This window comes from Aphis gossypii, chromosome X (assembly GCF_020184175.1).
Source record: "Aphis gossypii isolate Hap1 chromosome X, ASM2018417v2, whole genome shotgun sequence".
NCBI classification, from domain to species: domain Eukaryota; kingdom Metazoa; phylum Arthropoda; class Insecta; order Hemiptera; family Aphididae; genus Aphis; species Aphis gossypii.
In genome coordinates this window covers 28527597-28542154 of record NC_065533.1, presented here as the reverse complement: position 1 = coordinate 28542154, position 14558 = coordinate 28527597, and the positions used below count along the sequence as shown (strand labels likewise).

The 14558-nt window shown below is 32.2% G+C and overlaps 1 protein-coding gene across 2 annotated transcripts; it reads right to left on the bottom strand.

Annotated features, from left to right (window-relative positions):
- LOC126551766 (adenylosuccinate synthetase) lies at positions 1 to 13412 on the bottom strand. Of its 2 annotated transcripts, none has more exons than XM_050205895.1 (10): positions 12840 to 13412; positions 8342 to 8444; positions 6159 to 6289; positions 4554 to 4702; positions 3943 to 4148; positions 3704 to 3858; positions 3427 to 3551; positions 1261 to 1387; positions 1074 to 1194; positions 1 to 688 (listed from the first exon to the last, which is right to left on the bottom strand). In XM_050205895.1, the coding sequence occupies exons 1-10, from the start codon at positions 12963 to 12965 to the stop codon at positions 633 to 635; spliced, it is 1299 nt and encodes a 432-aa protein (XP_050061852.1). In that variant the 5' UTR covers positions 12966 to 13412; the 3' UTR covers positions 1 to 632. The 2 variants fall into 2 exon arrangements, with proteins under 2 accessions (XP_050061852.1, XP_050061851.1); XM_050205894.1 differs by lacking the exon at positions 12840 to 13412 and adding an exon at positions 9400 to 9947.
- Positions 13413 to 14558: the final 1146 nt, after the last annotated feature.

Genomic DNA, 14558 nt, shown 5'->3' with positions numbered 1-14558 from the left:
TACAGGTGTGGTAAAATATTTAATTGTGTTTTAAAGTATACATCATAAAATTCATAACGAATTTTTTTTTTTTTTTTTAATATGTTTAACAATGTAACAACATGGAAAACAATAGATGTATTTACAATTATAAAAAAAAAATATATATATCAAAAAATATTTATTACCAGAAAAACATTTCCGATTAAAATTTTCATTGAAAAAAATAATATTACGTGCAACATTATTTAATTGAAACAATAACAATACACAATGGTTATTAATTTAAAATAAAAACAGAAACACTGATCTTTTAAGAATTATAATTTTGTTTATAAGTATTTAAGCCATTATTATACCACATTTTATATTATCTAAATTGTAATTTTAAACTTAACTCAAAATATAGATTTGATATATAAATTAAGTTTTGATTTTATTGTCTGCATTGTTTATATGGTTCAAGGTCTGGTCTTAGTCTGACTGTATTGATAAAAATTTAAGTTGAAAAGAAGTATATTTAATTGTATAAAATTCAACAGTTGAAATTTAAGAGCATAATTAATGTAATTTGTGCCTTAAACATTTATCAACTTGAGTAATAACTTGATAAAATTAAGCTTATTCGGTGAATATTTAAAAAAAAGAATAAATCAATTATCAACATTAATCATAGATTCCCTTCCTTGGCCAACTCCAACCCATTTAACTGAAAACAAAAATAATACATACATGTTAATTTTAATTTATAATTGTATTAATATTAACTGTTAATAAAATATATTTTGAATTTATTACCAAGACATATACAATTATAATTTATAATATATAGTACAATAACATTTTGTACGTAACTTTGTCTGTTAAAAATAACAAATATGTCTTACTTGTATTATTTTATTATTTTACAAAAAGTATATTATTTAGTTAAAATTTATTAAAATTAATTTTTTTTAAAAACTTCAACTGGGCCTTTTTAATGTAATGACTATTATTACTTTTGTATATAATTTGAATGTTGCATGTTTGTATGTAACTGTCATAATCTCAAAAAGCACGAAATTTAAAAATGTAAAATTGTTTGTTTTAATTACCTGGTACATCAAGGAGCTCTGTGATGGTAAACACAAATTTTCTTGCATTTTCTGGTAGGTCATTGAAATGTCTTATGCCACTAATATTAGTTTTCCAACCAGGCAAAGTTAAATATTTAACCTAAATAATTAAATTTATGATTAATTACAATAATTAAAATAACAATCATTATAAATTTAAACATACTTCAACAGATGAAAGTTCAAATAAACTGGATGGATAATAATTGAGCGCTTTTCCTTTTGACTGATATTCCACTCCAATTTTTACTTCATCAAAAGTATCCAATATGTCAAGTTTGGTCAAACAAATTCTGAAAATGTAGTATAATTATTCATTTTTCAATGTTCAATAGATTAACATTATTATTATTTTATTCTATTTAAAAGTTAAAAAAAAAAACATAAAAATATATAAATTACTACAACAAAGATCAATTACAATGATATCTTGGTTGGAACGTGTAACACACTACGTCCTGGCAGGTGACCACAGGATTATATGTTAAAACAGTGGTTTTCAACCTTTTTGCTTTCAGACCACTTAAAATCTAGAATCTAGATTTAAGTAGGACTACGGACCACTTTGGGTTTTGGTTCGTTTAACTACTACAATAGAAATAAAAAATTTCCAATATTACATGGACCGGTACCTTTTTTTATAGCGAACCTGTGGTTGAGAACCACTGTGTAAAATATATGTTTACAGCGAGTATGGTGGGAACAATATATTAGCTGTAAGTTAAATAAAACAAACTATACTATTGAGTAGTTAGTAGAGAACAAATTTTATAATAAATACATATTTTTATCGGAATAAAATTTTTTTAATCTGATTAAAAATGTATAATGTATATGAATTGAAAAAAGTCTCCTTTATACATATTTTAATAATTTTTGATCTATTTTAATTTTTTTTTTTTTCATTGATATTTGACAAAAATATTCAACATTATCTAAAAGTAGCTAATAATTTGACAGAAAATCTTAAAAGAGTAATTTAACTTACGTTACACAAATTTTTTTTTTTTTGTATAACAAAACATCTATTAACCAGAAATATGCTGTTACCGGATAACCCTATGAATTGTTAGCAAATTCAAACGAAACACAAAGTGACGTAAGAAATTTAGTTAAAGAAAAATTTACATATGTATTCAGAAAAAATAATGAGATTCATAATGAACTAAATCCCAAAGAATTATTGAATATCAATGATGTAGCAAATATGAAGTATGCCTTTATTTCACTAATCAATATAGAACATTTATTCAATCAGCATACAAATATGTAAAACATGTTGCCGCCAATTATTGCTACATAATATTTTTAAATGTCAGATTCTATGTAATTTTTTTTTAATTGTTTCAAGGGTTAAATAAGTGATAAATACAATATATATTATGTACTTTCTTGTTAACCTATATTTCTTGTTTTTATATTTTCTTTATCTTATATTAAGCAATTATTACATATTATTTGGTTTTATTATTACATTAAAATCCATTTCCTAGTTACTAGTAATAAGTAATAACTAATGACTTTCCAGTTATTACAAACGTTTTATTTTATTCATTATTTGTAGTTGTTAAGATATGCATTACTTATTAGTTATTACACAATTCAATTTTATTTTTGTGTTGTATAAAAACATAATTTCTACAAGTTCTGGTGTTTTCATGTTAATGATAATAATTACAAGTAGCGTCGCTTTGTTCAAACAAAAATAGTCAAGCAAAGAATAAGCAACTGGCTGAAAATATGAATACTAAGAATTTCAAATGCTTGTAAATGTATTAACCATTAAACTTATTATAATTTCTACTGTATTATTAATAGGTTTATAGAAAAATGTTTAAAATTAACAAATTTAATATGATGTTTTTTTTTAAAAAAGAATGTATTACAGTTGTTGATTACTAATGATTGAGATTAAATTAAATGTCATAATCTTACACTTTAAATCAATGAAAATATTGTTATTTACAGAAAAATAAAATAAAAATACGTCATAGGTCATAAATAATAATATTTCACTTTTTATTTAACTTGATAATTCACAAGTTAATCTGATAGTATACTATATCTAATTACTAATTATATAATTGTTTATTTAAAACTAAACACTAATAATAATATAAAACTAGTATTTTAAATTTTAAAATATTTAAATTGAATGAGCAAAACTATAGTAGAATTATATGTTCAGCAAAAAGTCAGTAATGTTATACAATTTTTTTTTTATATATTAGTTTATCTTAAATATTTGTAATATAAGTTATAATTATTATTATATATTACTATACAATTTATCAAAAATTTGGCATTGTTTTATGAATAGAAAAATTCTTACTTAGTATATCCATTGACCATCGAAGTATATTTTAGTAGTGGGATATCCAACCATCCACAACGACGCTTTCGCTTAGTTGTAACACCAATTTCATTTCCAATAGTCTGTAGCTTCTCACCAACATCCTAAATAAATAGTAATAATTATTGCACATTTTAATATTTGTAATGTAATTTAGATATTGAATAGCGTAAGAAATATATTAAATAAAACAAATTTAGTAGAAGTAAATATTCTTTAAACAAGATTTAATATTATATGTATAACAAATATTTACATCAAATAACTCTGTTGGAAATGGTCCATCACCAACTCTTGTAGTATATGCTTTGACAACTCCAATAACATCACCAATTCTTGACGGAGGTAAGCCAAGACCAGTACAAACACCACCAATACTACAATTTGATGATGTTACATATGGATATGTACCTATATAATTGGATCAAATTCATTTAAATACTTTTCATAATTTACTGATTATTAAACAAATATCTTATAAATTAATACTGTTACCAAAATCAATATCCAACATCGCTGCATTGGCACCTTCCACTAAAATTCGTTTCCCATCTTTTAATGCAGAATGCAAATATCCAACAGTTTCCACTACTAATGGTCTTAGTTCATTAGCATAATATTCATATTTTTTTAGCTCTTCTTCTGTATCAACTTCTAGCAATGGAAACATTCGTTTATGTATATCGACCAAATTATAAAACCTTCAAATATAAATATAATTATAATACTATTAATATCATAATTTAAAAATAAATTTTAATTCATAATAGGTAGTTTAAATTAATATTAGTATGAATACAACTACAAGAAGTAGTGTTTTTTCAATACAAAAGTTAAGGACTTGTAATAGGTAATCGTTATTATAATACATAGAGATATTGATTAAATTGTTTTGACCAATATTACCTAAATGATATCGATAAACATTAATGAAGTGTACAAAAAAATAGCCCATATATGTAATTTATTTTTACATTATAATATACAAAATTTTTTATTTATATCATTAAATATGGATTTGAGTATACTTCAAAATTAACTATTACAAAGCCTCATATATTTATAAGTGTTCATTTTTTTTTTAAATAATTAGAAACTTAACTAACTTTTCTTTGAACATGTTGAAATCTCCAAGTAAATCTGCTAATCTTAGACCATTTCTAGTAGCCTTAGAAGCATAAGTTGGACCGATACCTTTTTTCGTAGTTCCCAAAGACTTTTTACCTTTTTCCATTTCTTGGAGCCCATCCACTTGCTATATTTAAAATATATATAAATAAATACATTCATAATCATGATATAAAATTAGTATGAGATAAAACGACCCTTTAACCTTGTTTTAAATATTTTAAGTTTCATAGGTTATTTTAAGTTCATAAACTTGTTTACCTACTATTATTTAAAACATTACAATAATGGCTATAATAATTTATATAGAATAATAATTTAATATTCATACTCAACATGGAGTAAAAATCTTTATAAACAATTGTCATTATGAAAACATGCAATACAACAATTTGGTACCAGACACATACAAATACAAAATGATTCTAATGGTATAATAAAATGAGTCATAAATGCAGTAATTATATGAATGAAAATCATGTAGATAGTATTACCTCTTATATTAATTCTTTATAAATGAAAAATTAATTACAAAAACTTCTATAAGCTTAAAACATTTTAAAACTATGTCTTTTAACAAGTAATTTACTGAATGACTAAAAATAATGACATAGTATTACCAATTTCACAATTTATATGGTTCAAGCATTGATATACATATTATATTATATACAGGGTGATTTTTTTTATCAAACAACACTCATTATTTCCAAAAGTATTCATGTTTTTGAAAATATTTTTTACATAGTTTCTAATTGTTAAAAAAAACAATGTTTTTATAAAAAAATTATATTTTTAAATATTTTTTATCCTTATAATTTTTTAAGTTTTTTACTTTTTTAAATGACAACATAGATTTTTAATTTCACATTCTTAAAGCAGAATAATTTTCTGAGTAATTTGATACATAAAAATCGAATTTAGGGTGAGTAGTTTATGAGTTATACGTATTTAAAGTTTAGCTGCGCGGAGTGGAGTGGTACGGGGTTACCCCGCAAAATGTTTGTCCACTACTCTGCTTGTCTAAACTTTGAATTAGTTAACAATACTCAACAAATTATTCTGCTTTGGAATATGAAATTAAAAATCTATGTTGTCATTCAAAAAAGTAAAAAACTTAAAAAATTATAAGGATAAAAAATATTTAAAAATATAATTTTTTTATAAAAATGTTGTTTTTTTTAACAATTTGAAACTATGTAAAAAAATATTTTCAAAAACATGAATACTTTTGGAAATAATGAGTGTTGTTTGATAAAAGAATCACCCTGTATATATATAAATATATAATATGTTATAAAATCAGTATAACCAATCAATATCTTTTAAAACTAAATTAAAATATTAAAAGTAGAATTAGACAAGAATTATACAAAAAGTACCTATCATTAATGATTATAAATACATAACTCAATAAATGGATCTACAATTTAAATTTAATCAGTTTAGAATAATTAAAAATTATTATCATTATTTTATTCTGTAATTGCATGTTCCTAAATCTTAACATTTATTAATAATAATATTTAGGCACACTATTTTAAATTATAGTTAATGTATTCATAATTAATATTAAGGGCTACCTGATGGAAATCAAACACAAGATGAGCGCGATCAGAAATCAACAATCGTTTCTTCCAGTCCACTAGCCCTTTTTTCTCATTTTTACTGCATTCATCGAATAACCCTGGGAGATGGATAACAACTCCATTACCTATTATATTTTGAACACACAAAATATTTATTTTAAGTTAAAATTATATAAATTAATTATAAAATAATCAAATTTATAGTTCAGACAGTTGATGCTAGTTGGCTGTAGATGCAGGCAAATAAATGTTTCACTATTTTAAATTACCAAGTTAATATTAACCAAATAATAACAATTATAAAAAAAACGAATTAAGAGTGTTTCCCGCCGTTTTACCAAAACTATTACACAGATTGTACTAATAAACAAATGTCATAAAATTGGAAAATGTCCAACATAGTTAGAATTATAATTAATTCACTAAGAAAACAGTTAATTTTCAACTAAAATAATAAATAATTAATAGAGCTTTTCAAAGGTAAGTATACCAAATATAATAAATTATCAATACTAAGAAATTTATGATAATAAAAATGTAACACTGATTTTTGACAAATTAAGCAAAGTAGCCCATTTATTTTTTCTGAAGTATCTACTAAGTTCTTTTTCATAGTGGAAATGTTTCAATAAAAACATTTGTAAATTAAATAATAATCTCGGTAGGTACTAAAAAAGTTTATTACATTAAGATTGGTGGACACTTATTACCTATTGATAGGTATAAACTAGGGTCGGTGTTTAAAAGTTGTGAACAAAGTAATATAAACCATGTAAGTTGCGAATGAAATGTAAAAAAATAACATACGAATTGCAGATACTAATATATTTAATACATAGGCGTGCCCAGACACGATCCGTGATTTTTCATGGGCCGAAGCGCCCTATTGCCTTAATTTACCGAAACTACTCAATTCATTCAATTTTACATCATTTTTTTAAAACGAATTTGAAAAAAATTGAATAATTCACTATGTTCACTCTATAGTTGAAAGTTTGTATACACTATACACTATACAGTATGGTGTATAGACATATTATTTTGATAAGTATTATAATATAAAATATGAAATATTATCAATATTTTCCAAGGTTTCAGAGGAAGATTTAATAACTGAACTGAAACTTTTAAAAAATCATCAAAATGCTATGTAACTAAATGGTGCAACTAGTGAATCTATTTATGAATGGATTGATTTATTGAAAACAACTGGAAATTCCACAGTATATACTATACTTGTGTTTTTAAGACTTTAAAAATGTTTACAATCATACTTGTAACTAGTTGTAGGTGTGAACGTGTTTTTTTCAAAATGAACTGTAGTAAAAAACAAATTACGCAGTACAATGTAGTATGGATAACAGACGAATGTTTTTATGAGCACATAAAATACTTTTATGATTTCTATTATTCCTAGATCTGTAATTCATAATTAGGGCTTGGAAATTCTAGGAGTTTGCATGTTTTTAAATAATCATTAAAAACATAGCTAAGTAATATAGAAATTTGTTTCATAGCAATACAAGTTTATATTTAACATTTATAGTTGCACAGTTTAAATATCTGACAATTTTTCATTTTATAGGAGCATATTTGACAACTATTATTTATTTATATGAAGGAGTAAGTTTTTTAAATTTTTTTCTGGACCGGATATAAATATTTTAAAATTAGTGTTTATGTTTTTCTCATCGATCATTATAAATTATAACTGTATTGTTACTTATTGGTATACCACACGCGTGATTCCAGAAAATGATATCAAAATAACATTTTATAAACTATTTATGGAACACTAAATTTTCAAATAGGATTGTTCTATTTATAAAACGGTTGATTAAATGGCCGATGATAAATATGGGCACTACCTGTTTTTAGAGTCTGAGCATGCCTATGCACACTAATTGCAAACAAATTTACAATTAATATTTTTAATATAACGATTGCGGATGTTGGACAATTATTGTTTGATATCGACGACTATTGGACCGATTATTTATCAGCATTAAGATTGTGCCAATCTAACCAGTGTCCACAATTGATGTTATAATATTAACCTGAATAATTAGTTTGCAACTAGTATGTAGCCCTCAAGGGTATATTATTTTCCTAAAATATATACCTACCACCTAACTTACAAGCAAAAATTATAAAGGAATATATTAGGTATATCTTACCGATAACAGACTTGCAATTTGGATTTATAATTCCACTAGGCAATAAGTGAAAATCAAATTCCTTATTATCTACAACAACAGTATGGCCTGCATTGTTTCCTCCCTAAAATAAAAAAATTAACATTTAATAAGAAATTAACCTCAATTACCTAGATATGTTGAAAAATCAAAGTGATACTGTTATTACAACAACCCAATGCATTTATTTTGAAAAACAATATTTTAACTGTAATATCAATTATAATCGGGATTATACTCAGTTAGGTAGATGTGTTAATTATAGATGTCATACCTAATGAACTAAAATAAAATAATAATAACGGGGAAATATCACAATCTAAGAAAAAAAGGAAGACAATTTTAATGACGATGGGTCGACAGTGTAATTCAAAGATAGTAAATTCAACCTTCATAACACTTAATAGTATTTGTGTTGGAGGTAATAAAACTCATTGCCATCACACGGTGTTTAAGCAAACACCGCCAAGTCTTGCACAAAAAGAAAAATATAATTTTTCGACGAGGAAAAAGAATATATATAAAAATAACACCTAGGTTGGCGGCATGCAATGACGTGAAAAATATCATATAAGAAAAGAAGGCCAAAAGATGTGTTGGAGATGGAAAAAATTCGAAATTGTTTTGGCACCGCGCGGCATATTTTTAATTTAAATATATTTTTTGACGTGTGTAATGTCTCTCTTGTTTCTGTGCAGATGAGCAGTGCGCGTTGACCTTATGGTCGCGCGAAGGTAAAATGATAAAATGTAGATAATAATAAAAATATAGAGCCGTCTACCGCGCACCGGCAACCTTGAAAGTTATTATTATTATTATTATTATTGTTTTTGTTGTCGCGGTGGGACTGCTGTCAAAATCTCACGCGGCCTACTGACGCTCGAACGCGAAACACGATCGGTGAAAAATAAAAATAAAAATTCATCGCCGGTCGGTGGTTTCGGATCGTCGTCGTCGTCGTCGGTAATAATAATAATAATAATAATAATAATAATAACAAAATACGGTCGGGGTAACGTGCACACGGCTTTTGCGCTCACCTGACACCTGCACACGAGGTCCGCGTCGGTGGCTAACATATCGACCACCTTGCCTTTGCCCTCGTCGCCCCACTGGGCGCCCAGGACGACGGTCACCTTGTTGGTGTCGGTACCGTTGACTGCCATGATCGCAGAGAAGACGGATCGCCGCGAGACGAGACTGACGACGACTGTCTATCGGGCCGCGTCGACGCGACTGAAGGCGAAAAAACCGGCGGCGGTTCTGCGGACACGAAATGCCGAACGAACGGGGAACAAATACCGACGGACCGGACCACTACTAGCGGTCGCGGGTTTCTTCCAGTGGTGCCCGAAACGGCGTCCGACGATCGAATGACTCGCGAGCGTTCGGTGCTAGACGCGTTTCGACCGGCCGGCTGTCATTGTACACGAGGAGGGACGTCGTCCCCGTCAACGGCGCGGGATTAATGATCGAACGAGGCGGCGGAGGTGGCGGGGAAGCGACCGGCCAATGTCTGATAAACGACTAAAGCGCCAAACGGAACGACGTCGTCCGCGCGCGCAAATCGTCGTCGTCGTCGGTGGCGGCGGAGGCGGCGGCGGCTGTTGTCGGTCACACCGGGCGAGAACGGAAGCGGTGGAGGCGGCGGCGGCGGCAATACAGTGTGTTCGTCGTCGTCGTCTTTGCGCGTGCGGAGTTATCGGTGAAGACGACCGGCTTGCGACGACATTATCGCTACTATTTTTTTTTTTCCTTCCTTATCACATTATTATTGTTATCATCATCGTTATCGTCGTATTTATCGCCGCGCACGAATCCGCCCGACCCACGCATCAAAGACGTCAGAGGCTACGGCGGCTGACGTGCGCTCCACCGATATTCGTATTAATTACATTATTATTATCATCGTTTTTCAAACGACCCGGCTCGGGATCTATGTCGATTATGCGTATTGCATACTCGCACGACGCTATGCGATATTACCGATTACCGAGTACGGTCTTACAAACGAGATTTGCATAACAATATCGTAATGACGACGTTGACTGCAGCTGTACAATGCGATCGTGTGATGTTTAGGTCGCACGTGTCCGTGTCGCGTGAATGGCGTCCATTTCCCCGGGCCCCCATAAATCACGACACTCGTACGATTCCCGTGCTCACGGCTCTCGTTTTGAATTATTTTTTTTTTTTTTTTTTGGACGTTCGAGGGCGGAAAACCGGGCCAGAAATTCCGTTTAACGGGCCGAGGAAAAATATAGCGTATTAGTATGATATCATGGCGGCGTAGGTACCTACGCCGTTTTCGATCGTATTATTTTACGATTGTGTCCCCTTCGCGCCGATCGCTAAACCAAACGCACCCGTCGTGGGTGGTCGAAGTCGGGAGGTCGGGCGAGTGGGCGTGTGGACGGGACGGGCAAAAATGGAAATCGGAATTTCGGAAGGTTAGGAAACAACCGATTGTTATACAGTCGTACTATATATACATAGCAATAGGCATTGTCAGCGTCGTAAAAATCCCCCAAACAAGAGTCGTACGACCGCCGCGCGCCGCCGTTTGGCAACACAGTGTTACCGCGTCGCGTTTCGTGTAGGCACTTGTATTTCGCATTTGCAACGCGTAGCCGCCGTTCGCCGTCGTACCTTTGACCTATAATTCATAAATTATTATAGGTACGCGGTTGTTGTACCTAAAGTGTACTTGTACCAAAATACTTAATAATATCTCCCCTACGGTTGTAGTACAATATTATGCTGTTTTCTGTACGACGATCGTCGACAGTCACAATAATATATTACGCCAGGTGACGGCTAAAATGTTTTTTCGAACAAGTATAAAACCTAACCAAATCATTTACGACTTCTGCCGAGACTCGAAAACCGTCGGACTGCACTAATAGTTTCCATTTCTTGAGCTTGATTTGATTTTTAAAAACCAATATCCGATACATAAATGATACAGATCTGACGTATTTTGAGTTTTAACACTGTAAACACTCTATAGTGGTGTTGGGAAGGGTATCATATTTACCTATACGGCTATACCGGGAGTGTGAGATCAATATTGAGTGTTTTACTAGCAAAATAAACAAATAAATTATTTAATTCGCTGTTATTATATTAAACAATAAGGTTATATATATATAATATATATGTATATATGTATATATGTACGTACGTAAATATATATATTAATATTTAATATTCTTATATTATAAAATATTATGTACAACATAACTATTGCAGTCTGCGAGGTATACATTATTTGTCAGTAAGTACAATGTTTAACTGACCATTTGAAATCGTTATAAAAACACGCGAAGGCAATATATGTATGTATATAGAGAGAAAGAGACCTAACTCACGCTTTGTAAGAAATGTTGTAGAATAATTTTCGGGGTTGCTAATAGCATTTGCTATGGTTTTTTTTCGTTTCACGTTCAACTCTGAGAATAATAGAGATTACACCAGGTTAATGCTGTACATTATATGTTTATCATAATATAAAAGGGACTGTATCTATTCAAAGACACGTCTTACAGGTGTTCATCGTTCCATCTAACCATCTCATGTTTCTATAACGATTTCAAATGGTCAGTTTAACATTGTACTGCCAAATAATTTATAGGTACCTTGGAGTAGTTATCTGTAGGTACATAATATTTTATAATTTAAGAATATTAAATATAAATGTATTTATGTGTACATTTACATACACATATGTATGTAAGTATATATAGGTGCGGACGATAGCGATTTGTTGTATACATATTATGATTGAATATATTTGTCATTGTCCTTTGGAGTGTCGGATTAGAGCTGTTTACGGGCCGAGCACGACTTATGAGCCACAATTTTGACTTTTGAGACCCCTGGTGTACATAGAGCAGTATATAGCGTTCAAGACTCAAAGTTAGAAGATTTACAAAATATTGGAAATATTCATACATTTTTATTGAATTTACAATATATTTATATATATAAGTGTGTCGGTGTGTGAGATCAATATTGAGTGTTTCATTAGCAAAATAATAAAAAAAAATTGTTTTATTCACAGTTATTATATTATACAATAAGGTTATATAATTTTTTTTAAATCTCAAATAAACTTATCATGCATCAAGTAATATTATAGTAAGAATGAATTAAATTTTAAAACTAATGGTAGGTAATAGTTTTAAGTGTGTGGCCCCTGAGTAAAAGCTCCCTTTACTCATAAGTCTTATTATATTTATCTAACTATGCTATGTATACACCCAATACTCGTTATTTGCTGTTTCCGTATGCAAATTTGCAATATATAGGTGCCTACTTCCTTTTATCGTAATTTTTTATTCGTGAAAGTATATAATAATTATATTGCACACGCTCAGCTCCGATGTCTATGAACGTTGACATTTGAAACCTTAATAATAATAATAATAATAATAACAAAATACGGTCGGGGTAACGTGCACACGGCTTTTGCGCTCACCTGACACCTGCACACGAGGTCCGCGTCGGTGGCTAACATATCGACCACCTTGCCTTTGCCCTCGTCGCCCCACTGGGCGCCCAGGACGACGGTCACCTTGTTGGTGTCGGTACCGTTGACTGCCATGATCGCAGAGAAGACGGATCGCCGCGAGACGAGACTGACGACGACTGTCTATCGGGCCGCGTCGACGCGACTGAAGGCGAAAAAACCGGCGGCGGTTCTGCGGACACGAAATGCCGAACGAACGGGGAACAAATACCGACGGACCGGACCACTACTAGCGGTCGCGGGTTTCTTCCAGTGGTGCCCGAAACGGCGTCCGACGATCGAATGACTCGCGAGCGTTCGGTGCTAGACGCGTTTCGACCGGCCGGCTGTCATTGTACACGAGGAGGGACGTCGTCCCCGTCAACGGCGCGGGATTAATGATCGAACGAGGCGGCGGAGGTGGCGGGGAAGCGACCGGCCAATGTCTGATAAACGACTAAAGCGCCAAACGGAACGACGTCGTCCGCGCGCGCAAATCGTCGTCGTCGTCGTAGTCGTCGTCGGTGGCGGCGGCGGCGGCGGCGGCTGTTGTCGGTCACACCGGGCGAGAACGGAAGCGGTGGAGGCGGCGGCGGCGGCGGCGGCGGCAATACAGTGCGTTCGTCGTCGTCGTCTTTGCGCGTGCGGAGTTATCGGTGAAGACGACCGGCTTGCGACGACGTTATCGCTACTATTTTTTTTTTTCCTTCCTTATCACATTATTATTGTTATCATCATCGTTATCGTCGTATTTATCGCCGCGTACGAATCCGCCCGACCCGCGCATCAAAGACGTCAGAGGCTACGGCGGCTGACGTGCGCTCCACCGATATTCGTATTAATTACATTATTATTATCATCGTTTTTCAAACGACCCGGCTCGGGATCTATGTCGATTATGCGTATTGCATACTCGCACGACGCTATGCGATATTACCGATTACCGAGTACGGTCTCACAAACGAGATTTGCATAACAATATCGTAATGACGACGTTGACTGCAGCTGTACAATGCGATCGTGTGATGTTTAGGTCGCACGTGTCCGTGTCGCGTGAATGGCGTCCGTTTCCCCGGGCCCCCATAAATCACGACACTCGTACGATTCCCGTGCTCACGGCTCTCGTTTTGAATTATTTTTTTTTTTTTTTTTTGGACGTTCGAGGGCGGAAAACCGGGCCAGAAATTCCGTTTAACGGGCCGAGGAAAAATATAGCGTATTAGTATGATATCATGGCGGCGTAGGTACCTACGCCGTTTTCGATCGTATTATTTTACGATTGTGTCCCCTTCGCGCCGATCGCTAAACCAAACGCACCCGTCGTGGGTGGTCGAAGTCGGGAGGTCGGGCGAGTGGGCGTGTGGACGGGACGGGCAAAAATGGAAATCGGAATTTCGGAAGGTTAGGAAACAACCGATTGTTATACAGTCGTACTATATATACATAGCAATAGGCATTGTCAGCGTCGTAAAAATCCCCCAAACAAGAGTCGTACGACCGCCGCGCGCCGCCGTTTGGCAACACAGTGTTACCGCGTCGCGTTTCGTGTAGGCACTTGTATTTCGCATTTGCAACGCGTAGCCGCCGTTCGCCGTCGTACCTTTGACCTATAATTCATAAATTATTATAGGTACGCGGTTGTTGTACCTAAAGTGTACTTGTACCAAAATACTTAATAATATCTCCCCT

Excerpts from the sequence above, each read along its gene's own strand:
- LOC126551766 (XM_050205895.1), bottom strand. The coding sequence starts at position 12,965 with ATGGCAGTCAACGGTACCGACACCAACAAGGTGACCGTCGTCCTGGGC. Across the intron at positions 6,290-8,341 it reads AAATTGCAAGTCTGTTATCG|GTAATGGAGTTGTTATCCAT; the intron begins GTAAGATATACC and ends AAAATATAATAG. Across the intron at positions 1,195-1,260 it reads TTGAACTTTCATCTGTTGAA|GTTAAATATTTAACTTTGCC; the intron begins GTATGTTTAAAT and ends TTAATTATTTAG.